General features: G+C 37.7%; 1 protein-coding gene across 8 annotated transcripts in view; it reads right to left on the minus strand.

Moving 5' to 3' along the window:
- DMD (dystrophin) overlaps positions 1-27,590 on the minus strand; it is a 1,912,888-nt gene that overhangs the window by 1,053,476 nt on the left and 831,822 nt on the right. For all 8 annotated transcript variants that reach the window (XM_043538015.1, XM_043538014.1, XM_043538013.1 and 5 more), the window contains 4 exons: positions 25,704-25,841; positions 20,471-20,623; positions 19,361-19,543; positions 3,194-3,388 (listed from right to left, as the gene is read on the minus strand). In XM_043538015.1, the coding sequence (XP_043393950.1) occupies positions 3,194-3,388; positions 19,361-19,543; positions 20,471-20,623; positions 25,704-25,841 (669 nt within the window). The remainder of the gene's footprint in view (positions 1-3,193; positions 3,389-19,360; positions 19,544-20,470; positions 20,624-25,703; positions 25,842-27,590) is intronic.

Genomic DNA, 27,590 nt, shown 5'->3' on the forward strand with positions numbered 1-27,590 from the left:
TGTGGAGAATCTAAAATACGCAGGGTTGCCGACAGTTGGATGTCCGGGCCAGGGCAGGGCAGCAGAGGGGAGAGGATACAGGGAGCTCCCAGTGGTCAGGGAGGAGAGAAGAGGCTTCTGGGGCAGGGCGGGAGGACTGCACTCCCATCCCTCAAACCATAACTACTGGGGACTCCCTAAGCCTTCTCCCCCTTCTTCTGGCCTTCCCCCCACCAAACATCCAGCTGGCTGCAGCCCCAAAACCCACCACATTCCTCCAATAACCTCATCCCAAGTCCCTCAAAGGGCATCCCCCACAGTCTGAAAATCAATGTTCTAAACGAAACAGAAATCCACCCCCATCTTAGGCCATAGTCTCCTATTATATCCCAGGCACCCTAATCACAATTAATGGACTTGCATGAGATGTAAGACAGATCTTTATTTAGTCTTTTATACACCAGATTTTTTAAATCCCTCTTTTTTACAATTCAGGCAGACTTCCATACTGATGAAAGTGTTAGTATAGTATAAAAGATCATAAATGCATTTAACCTTTCAGGCAGTGTTTAGGGTTTCCATTGCCGCTGTTAGTAATTAGCTGAGATTTTTTTGTGCTTTCTCCCTTCCTGATCCTGCAGTGAAATTATAATGGTGAATTTATGGCATCACAATTAGTCCCATATGGGAAGAGTAAGAAATCATAAACACAGGATTAGAATTAAACTGCAGGAAGCTGTCTTCTGACGGAGAAAGCCTGTAACCAAATATAACTATGTCCATTCATTAGAAGTAGCAGCAAGAGAAACCAAAATTATTTGTAATTCTCTTTTATTTGTCCTATTATGAAAGTCTCTCACTAACCTAATCCTCCAGTGTATGTTACCCACTCTATTCAATGGGAGTTCCTTTGAAAGAACTGTCATGTTTTAATTTGTTAAAACAATAACAGTGGGTTTGATGGAGTACAAAACACAGAAGACACAGGTTCACATGCCTGAAAGTGTGAGTAATCCACTTGATGTCATGCAAATTTTGTGACTATTTCCTTCAAGAGATTTAATTTAAGTGCCCTGACCATCAGATCCTTCCATTTAGTAAACCTGGGAATGAAGAAAACATTCCTGCAAGTCAGTATCTGAAAAACTACCAAATAAATGCATACAATCTTTACAAATTTAAGATAGGTTAAACATTAGCACAATACTTGTATTGCAACTACAGAAACATTTTCACATTTTCCATTCACTCTTTGTTATAAATAGCCAATGTGAGAATTATCAGCCAAGTCAATGATTAAAACAACTTTTTTTGCCATTGTTCTTGATGTTTCCAATGTATTAGTAGTTTTGATTGCGCATAACAGCTAAAGAAATCCCACATTTAGATGTTCCCATGCATAATGATTGTTGTGAAAATTATTCAAAGCAGTTATCATTGCAAGGTCCTTGTAGACAAGTTTGTTTTTCTTTTAAAGTTTTAATTAGAATAGCAAATAATTATTTGACTTAAGAAGAAAATCACAAATTTAGTTTTAAAAACACAGAGATTTCTACTACTATCCTGGAATTTGCTTCATGCAAATCTGTCAGGGATAAAAATCAACCACAATTTAATTTCAAACCTTCCCCAACCAGCAGCTGTACAATTTATGCACTACTTTTCTATTTTTACTGAGGGGTAATGACAATGATGAATGCTTTTACTAGGAAATAAATATTCATTAAAGAGGCTCAGAGGAAAAAAAACACACCCAACCCTATACCCCTTCCAAAAGCCCATGAATGTGCAAGATCCATTTGACTGTTGTAAGAGATTTATTTGTGAGAAAGATGGAACTGTGCCCACAACTGCATCTCTTGACAATTTAATAGCTCAGTTAAATTAAACCTCTGGCAATACTTACTTGTAACCACTGCAATCATATCATTAAAGTTGGTGTCAGCTATAATAATATCAAATATGTGTGGATGAACAAGTGATTAGTGATGGATGTAAATCAGACCAAGACAGCACAAGTGTAAGGCATTAAGGAGCACTAATAGGGAGCCACTCAACTGCCAGTAAGCTTCTTGCTGGGTCACTGCTCCTCCAACCAAGCTAGTCATTAACACAGAAACTGTACAAACAAGTACCAAGTGGTAGCTCATTAGCACTAATTTACATGTTTTATGACATTTTTGCATATATACAAACCATTCTAACAAGGGCAATTACTTAAAATAAAGAATGACAATAACTTTGGCATGTTGTCTGCTTCAGAAATTGATTAGGGAAAGTCAGTATACAGTACCTAGAAGCACCTGAATCTATTGAAACTGAACTACAAGTGGGTTAAGAAATATCCTACTGCTTTTTCAAGACTATTGAAATGTAGATCTACTGAACAAGAAATAATCCTGTCTCTCTCTTTCTCCACTACTTTATTCATGTGTTATCATATAGGTATAATATAATTGCTAATAGGCTGAGAACATCCCAATTTCCTAGGGCCTACAAATTTACAATTTTCTATTTATCTACCTGTGGAAGGAGCATGTAACTAACTGTTTATGGGCTAAAGGAATTATTCAGAAAATGCTAAATGCAAAGATAAAAATATGGTCTTTTGTTCATTCTCTTTTACAACTTGAAAGTGCTATCGTCATATATAGTACTTATTTTTAGTGATAAAAAGGCTCCTTCTGACACAAGCATTATTACATAAAAACTGACAAACCATTCATCTAGTTCAGTTTATGATACTGATCTGATTCTCTTCTTACACCAATTACCTTGGAGTAACTCCACCAAATTCAAGGGAACTACACATGATTTACATTAGTGTAAGTGATGGAAAATCAGGCCCAGTGACTTTCCAGGTTTCATAATTTCTCCTGCAAAGTATTTTTTTTCTTGCCTAGAATTTAGTATTTGATTGACAATATTTTCTACCCAACGAATGTAATTACACAACTGACATAGCCCTCTAATGTAATAAGCCTCTGAGATCTGCCATGAAATATGATGTAAAAAACCCACCCACATTCTACTAGGCTTTTAGTTTTAGTTGTTTCATGTGTGTATATAATCTATCACACACACACACAGGTAGCCTATACCTCAGTCTCCCTACCTCTCTTTTCAAAGGCCAGATAAAACAAGTGACTTTGCAGTGTCCCCATATTTTATAAATTAAGATGTGTATATTCCTATTAGAAGACTTGCATCTTACCTTCAGACACTCTTCTTGTTTGAAGAGATCCTCACAGTCCCTGCCCTGCAGATCAGGAGAGTTAAGGAGGTCTTCCACTTCAGACAAGGCTTGCAGGAGTCGAAGGATCTCTGCCAGGTATGCAGAAGGCACATATGTGGTTTCCACAGTCATACCTTCAGTCACCACATCTGTTGTCTCTTCATAAACAGTTTGCTGGTATAGATATACAACAGAATGCTTCCTTTAGTCTCTTAACATTTAAACAGAGTTATAATTTAATGCAATTTCCAGTTCACAACCCAGAGGCAATTAAAAATAAATTACACCTGTACAACATCTAAAGGAGACGGGATTAAACAGAAAGAGATTTGAAACATATTAGTATTATTAAAATAGCATAATTCTATAAAGTGTAGGCTGTCCAATCTTCAGGATAAAAAATAAAAGTATTTGAGTTTATGTACAATGCCTCCTCACTTGTCTGTTTGAATCAGCAATTCCTAACGTTTCCCCATGGTTTCTTGCAGAAGAGCTTTCCTCTCCTCTCCTTCATCTAGTAAATATGGACCGGTAATTAAACACTATACAATGATTCTAATACTATTCTGATTCTAGTACTACAGCTTGCATTTTCATTTATCTGAACTACTAAAGTGTATGTCTTTCATATACCCGTTATGTGCATGCATAGACAAAAATTAAATCACTTCAAGCTTTCTATTAAACTCAGTTGTGTAACATTATCTTTTACATATTAAAGAAAAAAAGGCCCATTTCCTGACAACGTGTAGATGCAAAGCTAGTTCAGCTCTGTTCATAAAATACTATAATAAAAATCTCTTTCTTTAAAACTAGGAACAACTAGATACTTGAAATGTCTTGATCAAAACTTCCATTAACCCTTTCACATGCCTAAAGAAATCCCAGCAATACTCTTCTTAAGGCCACACAGGTGTTCTTCTCATCTGAATGGATATTATCTAAAAACCTGCCAATGCAATACATGCCCATTCCAACTGTAGTGAAAGGGGTGAGGGGACAAGCATTTTATTGCTAGGGGGAAAAAAAGGTTGGTTTATACCATACGGAGCCAAACTGACATCCAGTGATGGGTTCGAGTGATGACAGATTTAGATTCTTTAGAACTTCCTAACAAAAGTAATCAGATGTTTGCAGTGAACATGAAATCAGACAAGAAGTGAGGTGAGAGGGGCTGAGGGTTTAAGGCAGAGGGGAATGTGCCTACCAAGGCTTATTTATTTATTAATTCTGATTTCATTGGTCACCTTTCTGGAAAGTTTCAAGATAAAAGGCATTCATGATTTTTGTGACTTGATGGTCATAGATGTCAGAATTTCTTCTCAAAATATAAATCCTACAGAGATCCATCTGCGTTCTCAAGAGAAATGCTGCAACATCATACTTTTGTTACAGTCTTTCCAAAGAGTTTTTTCCAAATAGCTGTTGGAGACTGTTGCATCAAAACCAAGTTGTTTAAATGTCCTGGTCATTCTATTGACTTAAGTCGGTTTTAGAGCAGGTGCTCAGTATTTATGGAAAGCATTGGTTTAACAGTCTTGGAGAGACTAAAATGTTTATTTAACCGCAGGATGGCGAATATAAGTACAAGCCTTTCCAAGGTGTATCATCCTTTAATTGTGAGGACCATGTATAGGGATGAGTCAGGTCTGAGTCTACATGCCTCCACTAAGCATATGTACCAGGATGGCAGCTGTAGCGGTGGGTTTTTGAGATGCCCACAGCTGTGCATTATGAACTTGGGAGTGAGATCACAAAATCATGTCACACATTAAATGGTAACTGCCTTCCCTCATTGCTTGAACTGGTGGTGAAAGTTTCATACTTCATCCAGTCCCACAATTATCCTCTTAAATGCACAGATACAAACATACATGGAAATAATATCCATGAGATAATTTGTAGAGTCATAAGATAATGATTAACATTGCACTCATTCCTTCTCACCTTATATTATCATTGCATCAGTTATACTGATTTCCCCAAATGAAGTAAAGGTATCTTTCCATAGGCATGTTTTCTGCATTACCTAATGAATACTGTGTCTGGTGTTTTGAAAATTTATTCCTTCCCCCTTCAATGCCAAGGGGACAGAAAACATCCATAGAAATACCTCTTAGTAAGCACAGCAGACATAAATGAATCAATAAAATAAAAAATAAAATCTGGAATAATACTGTTTTTGGCTTAAAAAGTCAACATTTTCTAATAGTTACCAAACAGAAATATCTCAAATTATTTCCTATTTATTTAGAATAGGGGGAAGCATCTCAACTACCATTATTTGTTCATGTTGACCTTTAAATGGAGATCATTGTAAATTGTCCTATATTGTGTCAGCACAGTGAAGCCACAAAAAGCAGAAGGCATAAATCTGATTCTTGGATGAGCTGATTCGTTAAAAAGCTTTACTAATTCTTTGGAACATATTTATTTTTTTCAAGCTTCCTAAAAAAAGTCAGTCTAGGATGATATTCCATCCACCTCACCCCACCAGTCTTCTTCCCTGTTCCTGAAATGACAGGAAGAGACTCAAAATCATTGCTATTGCAGTCATTCACTTCCCACCAGTCTCCACTCTCTTGTCAAACCACAACACACTTCTTACTTTTGGTTGATCTACAGTGGAGGGCCTAGCATTAGTAGAATCCTCACTGCTGTGCTCTGAAAAATTTTAATTAATACTTCTGGAAGACACAATGCACTGTGGGGACTAAAGCACCAGAATACAAAGCAGGGAAGCTTTTGGCAATGCTGGGTTCTGAAATAGCTCATGGTAGCATTCCAATGAGTAGAGGGGAAAGGAGTTGGGAGGAGAGTCCTAACTTCCTCCAGAAAATGATCTGATGAATGGACAAAGCAATGGGGAAAAACCCTTTAACTGCAGCTGAAGGTAGAGCTGGGGGGCGGGAGGGAGGGAAGGATAATCTCACATGGATAGTTTGGGTTTATGCTGGTGGTCAGTAAGGAGAGCCAGGCAACTTCCAGACAGTCACAAGGCATCGGCCTCAAAGCTTCAGATAAGGTTAGATAAATAAGTGTCTGAACATTTGGATGCTCATCTGAAATAAACCTCCGAAAAATGTGAGATTCACTAACCAGTGCCTCCCAAGAACATATCATGAGACACACACAAAAAAAAAGAAAAAAAAAGGAAGTAAAGAGAATGCATTATTGCCATTAACATCAGAGACACCTAGACCTAAAGGATGTACAGAATTTGTTTACACTCAACAGAGGTTCTCTTAACTGCTTGCTATGCCAACTATGAGTGGTGAGGTCAGTGCACCTTCGGGCAGACAATTTCCACATCTTCAGCGTGGTCATTATGTACTCTCTGTAAATGTATATATATTTCATGTAAATATTTACAAAAAACACATCAAAATCATACTGAGGATATGGAATTTGTCACCATGAGGTTGAATGACCTCGGTCAATCATGAGTAGGCTATCAGTGCATAAAAAGGCACCTCTTTCAAGTGTAGATAGATTTCAAATCCCCACACTGCAGGATTAGAAATTTAGAAAATGTCTTTAATCTTTAACACAGTTTCTAAATTCACTTTGCATTCAGATTTTAGCACTTGAATCTCATTGCACTTAAACTAGTGTAAATCTGGAATAACTCCAATGAAATAGCTACACTGATGTAACACCACTGAGAAAGGAATCAGTGCCTTCTTTAAGATGTGGTGTTCCTCTTAGACAGCATTAAAATACCACCCTAAGCTTACACAATAAATAAAATGTAATTAACATCTTGAAAATGTAGTGTAGCTGTTTTATTTTCATTCATTATGCACAGCTATGACACTTGTGAAGAACTCCATCACATAAAAACAGTATATGCACACAACCCTGAAAGAAAGATGCATACTTTATACAAATTACACCAATATTTTATGTAAGAAGTGAAGTTTTTTCAAAGTTGGATCTAATTCTTTTCGTCACATAACCACTTAAGATTAAATTCACCCCATGTACAGAGAGGCAACATAATGTCAATGCACCACCTAAAACCCACTCCAGCCCTGAAAAATGGGAATGAATTTCGTCTCGAGAAAACAAATGTCCTATCAGTAAGCACTGATATTACTTCTATTTCTTCATTAATTCTACTTTTTTATCTGATGCTACAAGCTCACTAATGATTTTCATTATGATTATCTGTATAGATGAGATGAATTACGCTAGTCACAGTAAAACTATATTTTTAAATGTGTATCCTTTTAAAGAAATATTCAGGGTATTATTAACAGTAAAGAGAATTATTAAAAATGCAGAATTTGATTTATTAACTGTTCAACAGCCTCCACCCAAGCAATGTACTAGCAGGCATAGAAGGGTGTGAGCTTCCTCCTGGTGACTTGTCTGTGACCTTCACAACCTGATTGAAATGTAGAGTTTCTCTCCACACATGTGGGTATGTGCCATATCCATTCAGGTTCAAGTTCTGTGCCACCTATCAGCAGATTCTGATGGTCATGCCATATTCTATTAGCACTCTGTGTGGATTTGAAAGGTACCTGTGTCAGCTGCTTTCCACGAAGCAATGAATTAGGATGAACACATTTATTCCACTCAAAAAAAATCAAATCATATTTTTCTTCCCTGTAATTGCATCAATTTTTTCTTCATCATTATCCAAAAGAGAAGGATGCAGACAAAAGTTATGATGATTCATTTTCAACATTGAACCGGATGATGAGTTATTCTATGCTGTGGGTTTCATAGTTACTAAGGACTAACAGGATAAATATAGGTTAGATTAATCTTTTCCTTTAAGAAAAAAATAGTGTCTATACAGGTAACAGTCCAACAAAGCCAGCTAGAGTCAGAAATAGGGCAAAAAGATGCTGAATCTTAATCCTGACTTTCAACATTCCCGCTATTCCACTTCTTATCATCTCTGGATAGCCAATCATGCCCAATTGTGTGTTGGGCTTGGAAGGCACACAAATGAGACTATCAAATTTATTAATGCCTTTGACATAAACCAAGTCTTCAGAAATAAAAAGAAAATGCACTTATCTACTGAATGACCTAGCCCCCAACATTAATGTTACATTACACTGCACCAGATCAACGTCCAATTGTGCATTAAGTGCCTTAATGATGAAATTCAACCTGTTCAAAGGAGAAAAACATGTGCCTTGTTTCAAAAAATAATGCAAATATACTAACTTCATCTGTGAAAGCTGACATATGTTAGTCCAGTAGTTATCAGGGAAAAAGAAGAGCGCAGTATAGCAAAAACAAGGGTAGATAAAATCACCTCAATTTGGCCACAATATTTAATGTTCAGTGTCTTGCTCTGAAAGAACCACTGCCTCATTCTAGCAATTTTAAAAAAATGTTACCAAATTCCTTTTTACTCTCTTGCATTTTCTTCCCATTGTTACTCCTTCAAGTAATCCTTTCATTCATTGCTGTGCTGGATTTACACTGAGTCCATTATACAGAACAATGTCAGGGTTTGGCTTCCATCCATCTCTCATTCACTGTTGGAATTATGCCAAAGCTGACTCTAGTACTTCAAGAAACGAGTCCAGACACTCTCAGGGTGTGAAATTGTTCTCCCTCTACTAGTTCAGGTAACTAAACCATCTTCATCTCTGAAAGCACCTTCCTCTTCTTGCTTCATTTCACAATCCACTGACTGGAACGTTACAAACCCTTATCACAGAAATCATTAGGAGGCCACATTGTGACATAGTAAATTAGGGAAAAGAAGACTAATTAGGAGGAAAAAAATCTATTCACATACAAATATATTGGTAATGAATTGGTCAGAAAGGAAAATACAGAAAAAGTATATTCTCAGACTTAGCACAGGACCCAAGGAGTGGCAGGAGAGGGAAGAGGCATCGGTTTTTGTTCCCTTGACCTAAGGCTCCTGGGGTGGCTCTGTCTCTTGCGTAAATTGAATCAGTCCCTTACACTCTGGAAGAGGATGACGGGAGAATCCTGAACTGAAGCAATAAGGCAGCAAGTCTGAGCATCAAAATTTTCACTTGATACAATTGTGGAGCAGGTATTGAGTTTTAAAAGGTTGTTATTTATCTGGAGATGACATAATTGATTTGTCTCGAACGACCTTTTGCACAATAAAACAAAGGCTTTTGAGAATATACCACACCCACTTGCCTCAACGGGTGGGGAACTTGCTGGGGCAAATGGCCAAGGGGGACAGCCCCAGCAGTGATGGAGACACACACTTGCTGAGAAACAGAAGGTAGCTTCTCCCCTCACCTTGAGGTCTCTGGGCCCATTGGCCAGTTGATGGGGAGGGGGGTGAGAGAAGAGTGGTGCATTCCTCAAATCTCAGGATTTAACAGGGACACAGGTAATGCAGTGCCTCTTTTGACTCCATTTCAGCACCCCCCACCCTATGAGGCCTACAAAGGTACCTCTGTTGTGAGCTCAGTTGTAAGAAGTGAGCGAAAGTTCATAAAATGTCGTGATAACCTATAACAACAAAATGTCAATGAGTAAAGGTATGAAAGGAGACAGAAAGACTGAATTAGTCCAAACAAAAAGGTCTATTAATATGATTCAAGGACAGTGTTAAGATCATTCCTGTAAACAAAACAGTGTAAAACAAAAAATTAATAGACCAAAATATGTCCAATACTAAGCCTAAATAAAATAATGAAAGGATGGATTAGTCTACCCATCACTTCCTTTTGGAGTCCCTTTAATAAAAAAACACAACTTCAGATGAAAAATGCATTCACCATAAGGGCGGCAATCCCTACCATATTCTGGGACCCCACACCCTCCCCCTTCTAATCCTGAGAAATGTTCTGACCAGACCAGGCCAAAAAGAAAGGTATCCAGATGGCATCATCACCTCCACCAACTAAAATGTGACTGCCACCTTGGATGTGAGACTTTGTCTCTCTTTCTTTGCTCTCTACGACCCCCATGTAATTTCATTTCCTACCATATTTCTTCTCTTTCCTATCTTTTTCTTTTTTCCTTCTGTCTAGCAAGAGACTGGCTTAGCTGACCAAAACTGCATATTTTGCAACACTGCTGTAAGCCTGTGACCAGAGAGGCAACTAAAAACAATGCCCTAATAACGAGCCCAATGCTGGTATGAGTTTGCTAAGCCTCAGAGTAGCTACGAAGACATGTGCTGGGCCTCTTTTTACAGTAGTAAGGTTGCAAGTAAACGTCAACCGCAAAGACAGAAGCTGCATTTTCTCTCTTTGCTGTACTTTTCTCTCCCCTTCTTTGCTTATTTTGTCTTTTATAAAACAAAATCAAACTTTTCGAGCAGCAAAACCAGCTCCAACCCATTTCAACTAACTTCTTTTCTCCCTACCTCAAAAAAACAATTACCATCTTTAATACCATCTAAAAACTGTCCAACAAAACTTACTTTCCTTCTAAAAACTCTCCAGCTTTAAAAAACTGCACAAAATGTTATTGAAATAAAAGCCTTACTTGATATTTTAAATCTCAAAGATTTTAGTTTCAGAGTAGCAGCCATGTTAGTCTGTATTAGCAAAAAGAAAAGGAGTACTTGTGGCACTTTAGAGACTAACAAATCTTTTGAGCGTAAGCATCCGATGAAGTGAGCTGTAGCTCACGAAAGCTTATGCTCAAATAAATTGGTTAGTCTCTAAGGTACCACAAGTACTCCTTTTCTTTTTTTAAAGATTTTAGTTGTTTTTCTTTCTTTTCTATAGCTTTAATCAAAAGTTAAAAAAATGAGTGTTTTACTGTAAAACTAAAAAAGCTAAACTCTCAAAATAACAAACCCCAAATCTTGTATAACACCATTTAATGTGAAACAGTCACTAAAGTTATGTCTACATTGCAATTAAAAACCCATGGCTGGCAGACTTGGGCTTGTGGGGCTTGGACTAATGGACAAGAGCTCGAGCCCGAAAGCCTACACTGCAATTAAACAGCCCCTTAGCCTAAGTCAGCTCACACAGACCAGTCATGGTTGTTTAATTGCAGTGTAGACATACTCTAAGTTGCGTTAGTAACTTTAACTTTTTATTAACTCTAAATGAATACGATGCTACCACCCTGAAATAAAAAATGGGATCTGGCTGGCAGATGCTATGGGTCCAGCTGGGCAGGAAGGAATGTTTTCTCCCATGGGGCCAATTGGCAAAGGAGTTTTTTCACCTTCTTTGCATCATCTTTGAGCCACAGTGGGCTAAGTGGGAATGCACTTAGTATCTAACTGAGGAACTTGGTTGAGTTGGTAATTCGTAACAACCTGTAGCTGGTTTCCAGTGTGGTTAAAAGGATAAAATGAACAGTTCACAGAGATAAGAGACCTGGGAGTTTAGTGATGGGCCTGGGGCTTATGGCATAGGGTGAGAACTTGTGGCCTTCAATGGCTAAGGTCAGACCCCATGGCCCTTGTGGGCTCAAGTCCCCACCCTGCTGCACCTTCTGTCCCCCTAGTTTGAGGGGAGAGTGCTAGGACTCACAGGGAGCTGAGTTCTGACTATAGGCTGAGAGGAACCTACCCCAATTTACAGGTTTTATGGTAGGAGCTCTGTAACCCCCGCACTGGGACCATTTAAATGCTTGGTATAGGAAAGTAGGATTGATGGCAGGTAGTGCCCCTCCCGTGTATTTACATTTAATAAAAAGTTGCAGCCTGCCACTTAAAATTCATCCATGTGTCTGTACTAGATCAATAGCAAATGTGTTAAACATTTAGTGAGTCTTAGATTTTATGGAATAAAACCAAGAGACCTACCTCTGGAAAAGTTAGCAGAATTTCAGAACATTCTTTTACAGACTATATTTATGACTTTTAGTGAAATTTTGTGTGTGATCTTGATCACCTAATGTGAGCACTTCCCCTAATCTACACTCTGAGGTTGATCACACTTCCTCTCACACAACATTCTCTTCTCTTTTGGGATAAAGAATAATATTAGGCATTTATACAGTGATTTACAGAACCTAAAGCAGAGTCATGTCTCACTTGGAAAATTAACCCACTTGTCCCAATGTATTTATATTTTTTCTACCGATTTCAGATAAATCTTGGCACTGGTTCTATCATACTAAAATATGCATCAGACCCATTTAGGGCTGGATAAATGGATTGTGCACTGAGTTGCTCAATCCTGAGTAAGGTTGATCTAAAGCAGTCTTGACAGGTTGAGAGTATTGGCATTGATTGTAATGTTGCAGATAATACCCATAAATGGTCAGCATATAATTGATTTTGGCAATATCAAAATGTTTATTTTGCACACTTACCTTAAGCAGACCCAATATTGTTTTTGAAGTTAATTCTCTCACTCTTCCTTGTTTATACCATGTAAGTGTAATAGTTTGAAAATAAAAAGTCTGGCTCTTGCAATTTGGTCTTTTATCATTAGATGAAAACTGATTTTTCTCCTGCATAGGTGAAATCCTGACCTCTTTGAAGTCAATGGTGAAACTTCTATGTGACTTCAACAGGGCCAGGATTTCACCTTTTATTACTAATGAAACCGCTACGATTTAACTTTGCTTATTTTCTTGTTTGTGTAACAACATTATAGAGTATGTCAGTCATGCATATGCACAGTTCTGAGAGCGGTTAGATGTTAAGAAGCTGAAGAGTACCTCAAATATTGCTTGTAACCCATGAAAGTAAGTTGGTTATTTTAATTTTTCTTGGTGACAATAGAATATCCCCCTCAAAACAAAATTGAATATTGCATAGTAGGGAACAGACCTGACTATGAAGTGGGTGCACAAACTAACCTGCAATAACAGGCCATTTCTATTTCTTATTCTGTAAAAAATAAGGTAATTCATATTAACAGCCTTAACTATTTGACAACATCTATCCAACTTCTGCTGACCACTGATATATAATATAATACCCTGAAACTAAGTGAGTGAAATACAATAAAGCACATAACTCTAATGATGACATGTATCATCTTTCAAGAGATGGAAAATCAGGTTATCAGTTTATTCTCCCCCTCCCCACCCCCAATTTTTGACTGAACACATATCCATCAGTTTAAGTGCAAACACACAGATTATTCTCTCCTCAGTACTAACAAAACAAAACATGGAAGATTGTACATTTAAGGGTTTAAGCTCAGGAGAATCCATTATTTGTATTCTAGTTTCAAATCAAGGCATTTCTTTCTGGAAACAGTTGTATTCAATATTCATTACACAAGGCACATGTTTGTTCTTTCAAAACAATGAGGATTGAAATCCAGTAATAAGAATTTCATAAAGTATTGAAGAAGACATAAGATGCTTCAGTATAATACAGCATTCCAATATAACAAAATATTGCAAAGTTACCTTTAGACTTGTAATTAACTATATGATTTCAAAAGAGACTAAGCAAGTCTTAATTTTTTTTTAATATTGATAGGGAAAAAAGTTATTTATGTAATGCAAAGATAGCACTGCCCAATAAAACTCATCAGTGATAGAGGTGTTTAGTCCATACTTTGGGACTTTTTAATAAATTCAGTGCATTACAGGAAGAATAAACCTTGTAGATACCAATTTAAAACTATCCAGTAATTTCTTTCCCATTCATAAATAACCTTTCCCTCTTGATGGAATTGTGAAACTCTCATTTTTGCTAATCAAACTTAGGCATGTCACCTCTGGTTATAAAAAAAAAAGTCTTTCTCAAACGACCTCAATCATGACTGAAAATTTACTATCAAGGCTGGATTTAGGGGACACAAGCTGCTAAAGGGGAAGATTGAGTTGCCTCTTCCTTCTCTGGTGTGGTTGGATAGAGAATTCCAGTCACCATATCAGTTCTGTTTTGGACAACTATGTGTACATAGCAATAAACTCAGACTTAGTCATATTAGTTAAAATGACACCAAATACACAACATAATAATGAAAGTAAATAGTCCCAAATGATGTAAAGAAACAAAATTTTAAAAAATCATATAGAAGTATAAAATTTTCATGAATTGTGCAAGAAAATATTTTAAGAGTAAAAATCTACAGATTTGTAAAGACATAGTCAACTGCTGTTATCTAACAAAGAACAAGAAAAGGTATTCAACAGCAGAAAGCATATTGGAGGATGTGAAAAAACATGGTAATTCAATGTATTAAATAAAAATGCAACTGTCACTTCTAATCAGTGTTTTTAAGGCTCATTTAATTAGAAGAAAATTATTGTTTTGCAACTTTAGGATTAACTGCTGTATGCAAAACTAACTAGAAACTTTACTTTTGGACTATACTGAATGTGATTGTTACCTTTTGTAAAAAGGAATTAATGTGTATTTCATAAACACAGTGCAATTTATTTTGCTATTTCTAGTTTTGTGTATGTGATTCATGTATATATAATAAAGAGAACTCTCACATTCCCACATAAATCTGAAGATTTACAGACATCCATTTTTTAGGCTTAGTTAATAACATACTGCTAATATTCAGATGAGAAGATGTCAAGTGTAGCTGTCAAAATGTTTTAAAATAATTTTAATAAACTCTAACAAAATTACTTCAGAATTACCCAGGTACTGTTCTGTGGGAGAAATTTTCTAGAAGAGCAAGTAAAACACAAATAGCAAGCGATATGAATTGTTGAATATATATTAGGGCTAAATTCTGCCAAAAAATAACTTGCATGGGAAATTTGCACATACCTCAGAGAGTAGAATTTGGACTTTAGAAGTTGCCTTAAGAATCTTGCTCTTGTTGGCACACAAGAATAATTAAGCAAAGAAATATGACAACTAGTGCATATCTGCCAGTTTTAGCATGAATCCAAAGGCTGAGTGAATTTAGACACTTAAGTGTAATAGTAACCTAGAAATATACTCCCTAGGTTTAAATTATTATCATCATGTAGTAGTATTTATGGGGGTAAAAAAAGGAATATAAGAATACCACTTCTTTTGATGAGTATTATTTACATTGATATAATATCACTAATATCAAATTATATACAGAGAGCCTGATTTTCAAAGGTCTTAAAGCATCTGCAGCTCCCATTGACTTCATTGGAATTTGTGGATACTCGACATAAAATCTCCATTTTCAGTTATTCAGTAAATCACTTGCACTTCATGTGCTGTACTGGCTACCAATTGATTTCCAAGTGATTTTTTTTAGCAAGATGATAATGAATGTTGAACACAGAAATAAGGGGCTAAATTTTGTCCTGAGACATGTTTCTCTATGTGGGGTTTGCCTAGAAACATCCAAGCATAAAATTTAGCCTATTGTGTTTATTTCATCACATATGTGCCACCACTGGGGTGGGAGGAAAAGAGGACACATCTTTTTACTATTCTGTTATCTCCCACTCAAGGTGGTTTCAAGTCCTGTGCACTTTTATTCCTGATGTGCCTGTTTCATCATCTTTAATATGCATTTTCAACATATCCAAGTTATCATCCTCTCCCAGGATGAGCTTTCCATAGTTGCCATTTGCTCTCAGACATTATTCTCCTTAATGTACTGGACATGTATTTCTATGTAAATTGTCAAAATGGGAGTAAAGAAAATACTCCGTGGATTTATTTGAAACTCTTTTTTGTTAATGAGAGGGGATACTGTTGTATTCCTTTTTTCCCTTACTTTCTACCTTATAGCTACATTTAGGCTTGGCAGAATTCAATTTTTTTTATGTATTTTCAACAAATAATATCAATATTCATCTTAAAGCATTTTTAATTTTTTATATATTTACATTTTCACAGTTGCACAAAATTATGGGTTTTAAGCATTGTCATTGAGATATAAAATGCTTTATGACTGTTCAAACACAAGTGTCAACATCACATGTCAAAATGTACAAAGTAAACATCCCTAAATTAATCTCTTATAAATTCTCAAAAGCAGCATTTTTCTCACTTTGCCTATCTGCACATTTTGATATTCAATAGAAAATTTTCATTGGCTTGTGTGTGTTTGGTAAAATCAACATTTACTGACAAAATCTAATCCTTCCAGACCTAACCACACTACATATTGCTGTCCAAAATAGTGAGAGAACTCTCAGAGATATAGAACATTGGTGGCTTCATACTGGATAATATTTCAGCAGTAACATCTCTGACAAATAATCACATCTCTACTACCTGTGCTAAAGAGAATCAACCCTTAAATAATGACGCTTGTATACTTTTGGCTGCACAAAAAACTGGGGTCAAGTGAAATCTGGGGAGCAAAATTATTCTGATTTGATACTAATATATCCTAATTCTGTGCAGCACACTGACAAAAAAAAGTCTGAAGTTTGTTGTTATCATTACTTTGAATTAATGAAGTTCCAGCAATCTCAATCACAATGTTAGCTGTTTATGCAGAATTTTACCAGCCTATCATACTGCATATATTCACTGTGATCACACTGAAGTTCAAAGACTGTCTTTGAAGCCAGAGACGGATTACAGTTTTGTAGGGCTCTGAGCCAGGACAAGTGGGAGCCCCTCCCCACCCCTTCAATCTGCAGTCCCCTGCCAGGGAGTGGGGTCAGGGCGTGGGGGCTTGGCCCACTCCGCCAGCCCGCTGCTCCTACCAGGGACCTGGGGGCTTGCCCCACTCCCCCTGCCCGGTGCTCCTGGTGAGGGCCAGGATTGGGAGTTTACCCCACTCCCCCTGCTCAGTGCTCCTGCCAGGGACTTGGGTTGTGTGTGGGGGTGCCCATTTTTCCAGAGCCCCCCAATTGGTCTGGGCCCCGTTGAGCCTGTGGCTAATCCACTACTGTCTGAAGAACTTACACAACTCAGTGATTTATCATAGATCAGTTTCAATTAGTAGGCTCTTTATGGCACAGATCTAATGTCACTGGGATCTCAATAAGGAAAGGAGGATCTCCTAACTGGCTTACATTTTCTTTTTTAATACTTTCCCTTTATTTATGTGTGTTTCACTGTTGGCTTTATTTGGTGATTTGCTTTTGGAGGTAATATGGAAAGTCTCTGAGGAATTACTTTTTAGTTGAAGTCAGCTTGCATTTTAATGAATAGCTTGAGTGCACCACTTATATGATTAGCTTTGCATTTTTAAAGTGTTTCACAAACACTAACTAATTAATCCTCACAACATCCCTGTGAGGTAGGTGAATATTATCCTTATTTTTTTAAAAAAATTGCACAATGTAAACTTCTCATCAACTCAACTGTTAAGTGAGTTGCCAAAGGTCACACAATGAGTCAGAGTTAAAGCCAGAGCTGTGAGCAGTAAACAAGGACTTCCATTTTGCCTAGTCCCATATTTAAACCATTAAAACACGTTGCCTCTCATAAATTTCATTACCTACTGTAAAAATCTAGTCATATTTTACATGGGTGCTGTCATTGCCATTCTAAACACAGCAAGTTATGATTCATCATTATGAAGAGAAGAAAGCTTAAGAAAAGTTACATTATGCACATGAAATTCCATTGAATAACTGCAGAATTCATTTCATATACAGATATTAGTGGATGGATTCTTGTGTACAATAAGCAGCATTTTTAAATCTAACCTTATTTAAAAATATTTAACTATCTTAAAATTATGTTATAGTGATTGGTGGGTTTAAAAAGACTAAAGAAGTCAATAAAAATAAATTTTATTGACTAGTTTAAATAATTATACCTTATTTCCTTATTTAACTACTTCTCCATATTTTGTCACAGAAAATATCACTTTTATTGTTTTCTTAATACAGTTTTAAGAGTGTATACAATTCCTGTGTTAACGTGCATGGTAGATTACACAAACTGCACAATGTAAACAGAATATGCATATATAGATAACATGTATGCCCTTACAATCCATTTCCTTATTAAAGGTACACATTCATTAGAAAAAAAAAGACCAGTTTATAAGATACAGTGTCTCTTGCACCAGCTTATTGTCAAATTTTAATTATATTTGATTGATCACAATCATTAAGTTTAATATTAAACGTAATAAGCTTACCAGAGTAATCAGCTGGAACAAGAGTTACTGTGTAAACAAATTTTAATATTTCTTTCATTATTTCTGTCAATTGCCCATATATCCCCAGTGCTATTCTTTACATAGAATTTTAATCAAAAAGATAAGCATATGCTTTGAGAAACTTAGTGCACGGAAGAAAGGACTTTTTGAAACAAAAATTGTGCATCATCACTTATTTGTTGGACAAAGATTTTTATTGATCTTGCCCAATATTTGTAAAATAAAGCATATTTTAATCATATATGCATCTTTCCATTATCCTATGGATATGACCCATCTGTAATCAAAATGCAGTAACACAAAATTTCAAAGTAAGTATTTTTGTGGAAATGCCTGTTTGCTGCTATAAATTCTGTAACAGCACGTTATGTGAACAACTTCTTTGGTATCAATGATTATTTTCATGAGTAAATTTCCCCATATTATATCAAATCAAAGCCCAGAAAGAAGCGAGCACAGAAGTAAAGATCGGATGACAAATACTGACAACCATAAGGAAATTTTTTGCATATTGTACAAGTTGAACTTTGAGATGAAATGAATATGTTGCATGGTGTCTGTTTGGATTAGGTATCTAAAACAGTGACAACTTTCTCCTCCCCAACCCTTTATTATCCAGGTCTTGAAGTAACCATTATACCTTACGTATGATTAAATTGTTCATAACCATTATGAAGAAAAAAGATATTTTATAAACGGATGGTTTCACCCTCTGAATTAACAAAATACAATTTCTGAGTAAAAATTCCTCTGATATTTGAAGTGTTTGAAGAAAGGCCACGCACAAGTAGTATAAGAAGAAATTCTGCAATCTCTTCCTAAGTGGGTATATTATACACTATGAATAAATAAAAATCAGAATTAAAGTTTGCATGGGATGGTAGTTTGAAAGTAATGCATTTTGTTTCTGAAGTACATGTTTACTGAATAAAATAAATGCATGGCAATCTGACAGGTTTAAACTGGTAATGTTATGTAAAAACAATGAAGCAACAAAATCAACATGATTTTTTCATTGCTAAGTTTTCTGTCTTTGGTCAATTTTAAGGGTATTTTTAGAACAAAAGGAAACGCAAGCTCTTTCATATTGGAATATAAAATTTCTCCCACTTGCTGACAACAGATTTTTTTTTATTAGAAGAGTTGACATTGCACCTAGAACTCTCATTGTTAGTAGGATTCTATTAGCAGTTGCAAACATATAGGTTTGCCAGTAACAACTCACAATTTGTGCATAGTTGAGTCTTCGAAACTGAGCAAATTTGCTCTCAATATCTCGCCAGCGCTTGCTGAGCTGTATCAGGGTTGGCTCCACTGCTTTTGCAGCCCCATTCTTAGACAAGCGATCAGCTTGCCTGTGCACCGCATTCAGATCTTCTTTCTTCTTCTCCAATTCTCCATCAATTTCCTAGTGAGCAAAACCAATACATGGCCCAGAGCAATTAGCTAACTAGATTAATCAATTTCGAATTAGCAAAATACGTCTGTCAGAACTTTCATTTCAGAGATTTTCCACTTTATTGTTACAATCAGAAATGTACAGTCAAGTCTTATTTTACATGTAGACAAAACAAACAAAACTAAGATTCAAGAATCTTCCTGCTGGCTGGCTTTTGAGATACTACTAATTAGTGTACACTGAAATCTATTAACATAGGCCAACAATCTATTTTTTCTACTTCTCCCTAGCACTGTGATGGGCAATTGGAGAGATCACTCTTACCTATTAGGGTTAACATATTAAGTACACACAGCTGTTTAGAGGGTGTGCAAATAGATTAGTTTACTTCTTTTTAACTTTGTGGGAAACTCAGAGAATGAAGCAAAGGAAGACGATGCAAAATAAACCAGAAAAATCTTTTGACGATATGTGAATAAATCTATGGAATTTTGACAGTGACATATGAATGTTTTGATGAAAATGAATGTGCTAATATGAGAAAGAGGTCATCCATATACCGATAAGTCATTTGTTCATCTGGAACAAAGATACATAAAGTCAATTACAATTTTTACTAGAAAACACTTGATATTTCTTAATACAGTGCACACTGTCTGTTATTGATAGAAGATTTTATTTAGTGTGTTTTATACCACTTGCATGACATTCAGTATAACATTTACAAGAATACAAGAAACAATATCTACAACAAAAGAAATATGTCAGTTTACTCAGACTGTCAATATGTATGCTATAAAACAAGAAAATAAAGTCCTGCTGTATTTGTGTGTGTGTATATATGTAATATAGAGATTTGCTGTATTTGCTGTCTTTTAAATGAATAAAAAACAGTGTGCCAAAAAATCTACCATCATCATCCCAAAACAACATTACCTTTAGCTTCTGTTCATCTTTGGGGTCTGGTAGACTGGCTAACTTTTTCTCAATGTCATCCAACCATTTCAATAGGTCATCAGCCTGCCTCTTGTACTGATACCACTGATGAGAAATCTCTAAAGCCTTTTTTCTTCTTTGAGACCTCAAATCCTGTTCACAGTGCAGACATTATTAGAATATCAATAAAAGATTTACAATATACATGTTGGCATGTGTGTATACTGTAGGAAATAAATGAAAAATACCTAAGGACATTAGCTCAGTTTTTAAATTAAATTCTGATAAGATTAACTGAACACAGTAGTGTATTTTCCTGAATCTATCATAGGAAACTTTTACTATTGAGGGAGGCTTTATAAGTCAGTCATGTTTACATGCTGAATGATTTGTTGAGGAAATTCACCAATATTCAGAGAAGTTATGACTGAAGTACTCACTAGAGAGCTGAAGATTTAACCCAATTTAAATCTAGTCATAGGTGAGCTTCCCACTTCGTGACATCTTACCAAACTCAAGTCTGTGAAATATGGAAGGCTACTCAAAAGAAAACCATCTCCGTGCAGAGATTTATTTTATAGAACTAGGCTTTTTTATAAGTAAAGAACAATTTACACATGAAAATTCTGTCTCCTGTTTATGACTTTGATGGGTCTAACAGTCTATTCTCACGCAAGAATACACTAAGTTTAAGGTATTGCCTAATTCTAACTTGTGCATACAATATTGCAAAGGGTATTTCATGATGCAATAAAGATTCAGATTTTTGTTTTACTTTAATGTTACAAAAGGACAGAATGTGGAGTTCAGTGAACACTACCTGTATTATTATTGTTACTTTGTAAATGGTTTACTTACCATTAACAAAAATGTTACTTTATTTCCTATACGTTTTGTATGAAATAATACTCTGCTTGAATTTGCTTAAACTGTTCGATATTCCGTTGAGTTTCATCTGTCAAGGCTGAATGCCTTTATTGAGTCCCCCCCAAAAAATCAATCACACCAGTCCTTGTAAACACAGCCCGTAATGATCTGGTCAATAGCATAGATCTGAATGCTGCTTTATCATAATTAAAGGCAATACATTACAGTTATGCAAACGGTTCTCTTAGTTCAGCTCAGTATAAATTATGAATTACATGCACGTGGTTTGGTTTCCTCAAAGGAAAACCTTCAAGTTTTCACTAAAATATATAGAACGCCATAAGGTCTTCAGGCATCCTTTTAGTGACCTCATAAAAAGCTGTGAAAAATTGAGAAAAATCCACCTGGAAAGCAAAGATGCTATTTTGTTAATAAATAATAATCAAGTGTAAGCATGTCAAACCCCCAAAGCCAAAGAGAGCTTAGTGACGACTATTGAGAGCGATGGGGAGGGTGAAACCATAATGGTTTTGATAATTTGGATTCAAACACTCTCTCAGTGATAAGAAATTAGGAAATGACAAACTGGATCCATCCAGTGGTGCATTGTGTCCAGTAACCTGTCTCCTATATTGACTAGGAGAAGCTTCAGAGGAAGGCTCAAGAACCCTACAGCAGGCAGTGACTGGATGATCTGCACCTGGGGAAAGTTTCTAACTTCTAACCCCCACTTAAGTAACGGTTGTCTTAGATCCTGAAACGTGAGGGCTTACATGATCATATATCATTTAAGAATTAATATTCAAACAACAATTTTTTCTTCAATCCCTGGCTGACCCCTGATAAAACCTTAAATAAATAAATAGCTCTTGGGAAGAATCTACACATGTTTTTTGTGGGACCTGGTCCTTTCTTCTACGAGTCAGCATGATTCAATAATTTAGTTCCCAAAGTTACCTTGTTCTTCCATGGCATCTCACTGGAAGACAGCTTTGATTTTAAATTACTATAGGTAACAAAACAATCTTGATGCACAATATGGCATAGTGATTTGCCAACTCAAGCAATAGCAATGAAGAAAAGGAACCTGCATTGATGGGTTTTAAGTTAGACACTAGAAGGTGGTGTGGTTAATCATGAATGCCTTTCCAATGCAAAACAACTCTCCCTACAGCCCAAAAGTGGGTGCCTTTCATGCTATATGGTTCCTTGAATGCATTGCCAGTCTTTTTAATTTCTTCTCCAGGGATTCAGGTGCTTACTGCCTATTAAGCTTGTCATCTTGAGCAATTAGGCTTTGCTACTAGATTGTTTATGGGCACAGTTACCGGGTGGATGCATCCCCAGCGCTGATCAAAAGAGCATTTGGCTGAGCTGTGGTGCTCTGGAATTTAGCCTCTTGGTTGGCAGATTCAGTCAGGCCTGTGACCCTATTAGCACCTCAATGCCAGATAGCAAGGCACTCTCTGGTGTGTAACAGTAAATCTCAGCTGGCCTGACCAGCTAAATAAAACTCACACACTGTTGTCACAATATTCATTTAAAATGTGTCTTGTAAAATATCAGGCAAAAACTACCATCACACTGGTCATTAATATCATTGTGAAATTTATGTAACACTGTATGTGAAATTATGGATACTTTCTGATATTATGTTTCCAAGACTGTAATCAGGCCAAGAAGGCAAAACTGTTTTTCTCCCCCAAAAAAGGAGAAAGGCAAACACCACTTTAGCTCAATTGCAAATCGAGCCAGGTGTGAACGAGACAAGGACAATAAGCTATTTATTCACATCAGAGATTGCAGGAAGATCTTTCTTACTGTAAAGCACAGGAGACTGCAAAACAAATGTAAGGGGACTGTTGTCCCCTTTCTAAAAGTCAGTGGGGGTGTTTTGGTTGGCTAGTTCCCAGTACCAAAAGAAAGGGGAAGGGTAGATGGGAAATCAGAACCCTGAGACTGACAGTCTCCAGCAACAATGGGGAGAGGCCAATGCTCCAGGTCAACCTGATTGACAGGGCGGGCAGGCTAATGAGCGAGTCAGGAGGCCGGGGGGTCCCGTCCTCTGGAATTGCCTGGATCAGACAGAATGGGGCCGAGTTAAGGAGAAAGCAGGAGCGTGAGCTGAGCTGGGGAGCCGGGCCGTGCCAGCCAGAAGGGACAGAAAAGCAGCCCAGGAAGCAGGTCAGTGCTGGGAGCAGAGTCACAGAAGCAGCCCACAGAGCAGACCTGTGCGGGGGTGGGGGAAGAGCCAGAGGGGCCAGGGAAGCAGCACAGGGAGCTGGAGGCAGAGCATCAGCAGTGCTGAGGCAAAGTAGGGCTGGAGCAATCCGGAGCTGGGTGCAGTGAGCAGCAGGAGAGAGTGAGAGAGACCCTGGGCTGCGGGCCCAATGCAGGGAGACGCCCCCACCCAAGAGGCCTTGTAGGCCAGATTTGGAGGGGGATCATAACCCCAATGTGGTGGAGGAGACACTGGAAAGAAGGGTCCTGCCACCTAAAGCCTGAGGGCGTGGCCACCACTAGAGCAAGGATCCCTGCACCACAGCCAGAGTCTAAGAAGGAGGCCTGGGACTTGTGAGGAACAGACTGAACTTTCCTTACATTGCAGAGACCCTGGTTGTGATCTCCCCATGCCACAGAGCAGGGTTCTGTGTTTTCCTTTAACCTTTCTCATGTTTTCCTTCTTTTTTTTTTTAATTGATTGCTGTTTAATAAATTGTATTTGCTTTGAACTGTATGTAATGATCAGTGGGTCAGGGAAGTGTCCAGTGCAGAGAGAGCACTCCGGAGTGGAGATACCCTAGCCCCTACCCTAAGTGACCACAACAAGGTTGGGGGTCGAGCCCCTCCCCAGGAATCCTGGGCCCAGCCTTGTTGGGGTTACAAGGACTCTTCCACACAGGAGAGTGGAAGGGGAGCTCTCGAGGTCAGGCAGGCCTCTGGGTAAAGGAAGTGGGAGCGAGGACTCAGATCCTTTCGCTAACCTGTTTCACCAGGGTAGTGTATAAGCCAGGAAAGTTCCCCACAATAGCAGGACCATTCCCCCACTTACACAAACATGGCGTCAGCTCCCTAGTGGACTGGACACAGAAAGCTGAGTCCTCAGAGAGCTTCCTGGCTTTGAAGACAAAGATAAACTTTGGGGCCATAAGAATCTGTTGAAAGACTTTGGGGTATCAATCACCTGAAAGAACAAAGCAGCCAGCGCTTTGTATCTGTGAAAGATGGGACCAGCTAAAACAGGCTGGTGAACGTTGATAGCTTGGTGTGAGTAAGAAAACTCCCACAGGCAAAGCTAGTTCTTGCTAGAATTAAAAGTTTTAGACATTAGAAAGCGTGTTACTTTTGTTTTTGTTTTTTTTTTTTTTGCAATTCTGCAATGTCTCTTTCACTCTTGCTCAAAATCACTTAAATCTCTGTTCTTTGTTAATTAAGTTATTGTTAGTTTTACTAATGCTGTGTGTTAAGGTGCCGTGTATAACAGCAGAGCTAACAAGCTGTTCTATGTAGTGGCTTTTTTGAGGCAGTGAACTTGCTGTTATCTCTGAGTGTCCACTAAGAGGGACTAGCCACCGCAGGGGAGATAGTTTGGGGAAACTAAGGTCCGGAAGGGCTGTTGGGGTCACCTTGCAAGAAGTAACTGGGTTGATGGAAGCCAGGGTGAGACCATCGTGCTGGAAGCAGGCTGCTGACGTCAGGGCTCTGAGACAAAGCTGCACAGCACAGAAGCAGCCAAGATTACATGGCAGGCAGTGAGAGAATCTCTTACTGGTCTGGGTGAACTCCTACAGCATCACAAGGGTCCAACTATCTTAGCATAGTTATGCAAAATACAATGTTCTAGCATTGCCACTAAAATCATACAGTGACTGTAACTGTCAGATAGTTAAGGCATACAGTGCTAGCAAGATTTACTGTTTTTGTTCAGTACAAAAGTTAAACTGAATGAGTGAAAAATCCCTCAAAATTAATATTATTTATGACAAATGATTCTAACTAAGGTCAGGGGACTAAAGGGCAGTAGGTGAAATATTTACAATGTATGCTGAGTTATAAAAATATAGTTAGGCAACTGAATCCTTCTAGTCTAATTGTCAACAATCACCTGAGTGTAAAGTTACAGTGTTCTAGGGACAAAACATTACTTTTTAACTGAGATGTTTAAAATAACCTTTTTTGTTACCCATCAAGATATTGAAAACATTTGACCAGAAATGTGGAAGCAAATATGTACATACAGTAGAACTATTTAAAATTATTAGGCAGCAAAAGAATAATTGTTTCATTTATCCAAGGAAAATACTGCCCTGCAACAAAAAATAATGTGTTATTTTAGGAAACGGGTTCACAAATTTAGCTCCTATACCTTGAGAGCATTATGTTTAGTCTGCAACAGCTGTTGCTTTATCTTTATTTCCTCTCGTTTTCTCTCATCTGTGATGCTTTTCTGTAGAGTGTCTCCCCTTTGCAGTAATTCTTTTACAGTACCCTCATTGTCTTCACTCTGATTAAAAAAAATAACAGGTATAACGTGTATTTTAATCTAATTAGTAACTAAACACACCCTAGGAGACACACATACATAAAAATCCTACACACTCACAAGGGAAATACTCACCTTGTGTGTGTGTGTAACCCACACACCTTCGTGTGGTGGTATGTCCCATCTAGTGGCACTGAGACCACTGAGAGAGAGTTAAATGAGTCTGCTCTACAGCCTTAACTAACAGGCAGTTGGCTTTTAGCTCAGGCTGTAGAGGCTCATGCACTAAGCTCCAGAGGTTCAATCCCACTGACCGATGAGCAGGGTCTGTCAGTGCTACATGTGCTTATAGTTTTATACAAGAGATTAAATGTTTTTATTAACTACAGTACCAAAAATGTGTAAAACTCCTGAAAGGTGTAATTAAAGCAGGACTTGAAAACCTGCAGATGTCTGAGATTAGATTTCATGCAATGTCCAGAAGTTATGACCAGTTCAAAAAGTTTTAAAAAACATTTCTCTCCCCACATTAAAAATATCCCTTCTTTATTAAACAATAAACAAAAGTACATTTCTAAACCATGGGTTATACCAATTGATGTGTTTTAACAATCCTTTGTTGAAATTCTGACTTTAAAAAAAAAGTGCACAGCACCACAAAAGAAGAACACAAGAACCCCAAGCAGTAGTTCTTTGTTAAATCTTCAGTAGGATGAAGTTGATTCAAGGGTGAATGTTTCTAGAATTGAATAATCACTATTCATGGTAAATACACCAACACTGAAGAATGAAAACAGACCTTTATGGAAGCAATCTTTGAAAATACCTCTTAGATTTTCTATGGAAAAGGTAAAGTCAACCTGATGCCACTAAACTTGGGGATTTTATCATTGGAAATCTACTTTACCTATGTACTAAACTAAATTCTTTAAAAAAGACTTTGGGGGACAATGGGCCTTTGACAATTTACGCCAGCTGAATATCTGCCCCGGCAGTAAGCTTGCTGCATTCCAAACAGATGACTCTAATGAACACTGTTGTAAAATGTTAGTATTGTTGTCTGTAAAAAAATAAACAGCTGTGTTAACACTGATTTCAGAATTAACATCAAATGACTGGCTTGAAACATCTGTTTAAAAATATATAATGCTCCACACTTCCTCGTAAGTGACAGGCATTTGATTTTGCTGAACAGACTGCCCAATCCATGGAGAGAGGGTCAGACATATACAGAAAGACCATTATTACTGGCCACCCACAGAGTGGCATTGCCTGAAAAGTAGGGTTGCCAACCCTCCCGGATTGGTTGGGAGTCTTCTGGAATCTGCCTTGATCTGCTGGTGGCTACTGAAACCAATCTGGAAGATTTTAGGCCCCTAAAAGTCAGGTCAGCGGCGCAGCAGGGCTAAGGCAGACTCCCTACCTGCCCTGGCTCCATGCGGTTCCCGGAAGCAGCCGGTTCCTAGGTGCAGGGGTTGTCAGGGGGTCTCTGCGCGCTGCTTCCCCCACCCCTGAGCTCTGACTCCGCAGCTCCCATTGGCTGGGAACCATGACCAACGGGAGCTGCATGGGTCATGCCTGCAGGCAGGGGCACACAGGGGCACACAGAACCGCCTGGCCACCTCTGAGCCTAGGAGTCAAACAGGCCGGTTGCTTCTGGGAGCTGCCTGAGGTAAGCTCTGCCCAGCCGGAGCCCACACCACCTCCTGCCCCAGCCCCGAGCCCCCTCGCACCCAAATTCCCTCTCAGAGTCCACACCATGCACACCTT

Source organism: Chelonia mydas, chromosome 1 (assembly GCF_015237465.2).
Source record: "Chelonia mydas isolate rCheMyd1 chromosome 1, rCheMyd1.pri.v2, whole genome shotgun sequence".
In the NCBI taxonomy this organism is placed as follows: Eukaryota; Metazoa; Chordata; order Testudines; family Cheloniidae; genus Chelonia; species Chelonia mydas.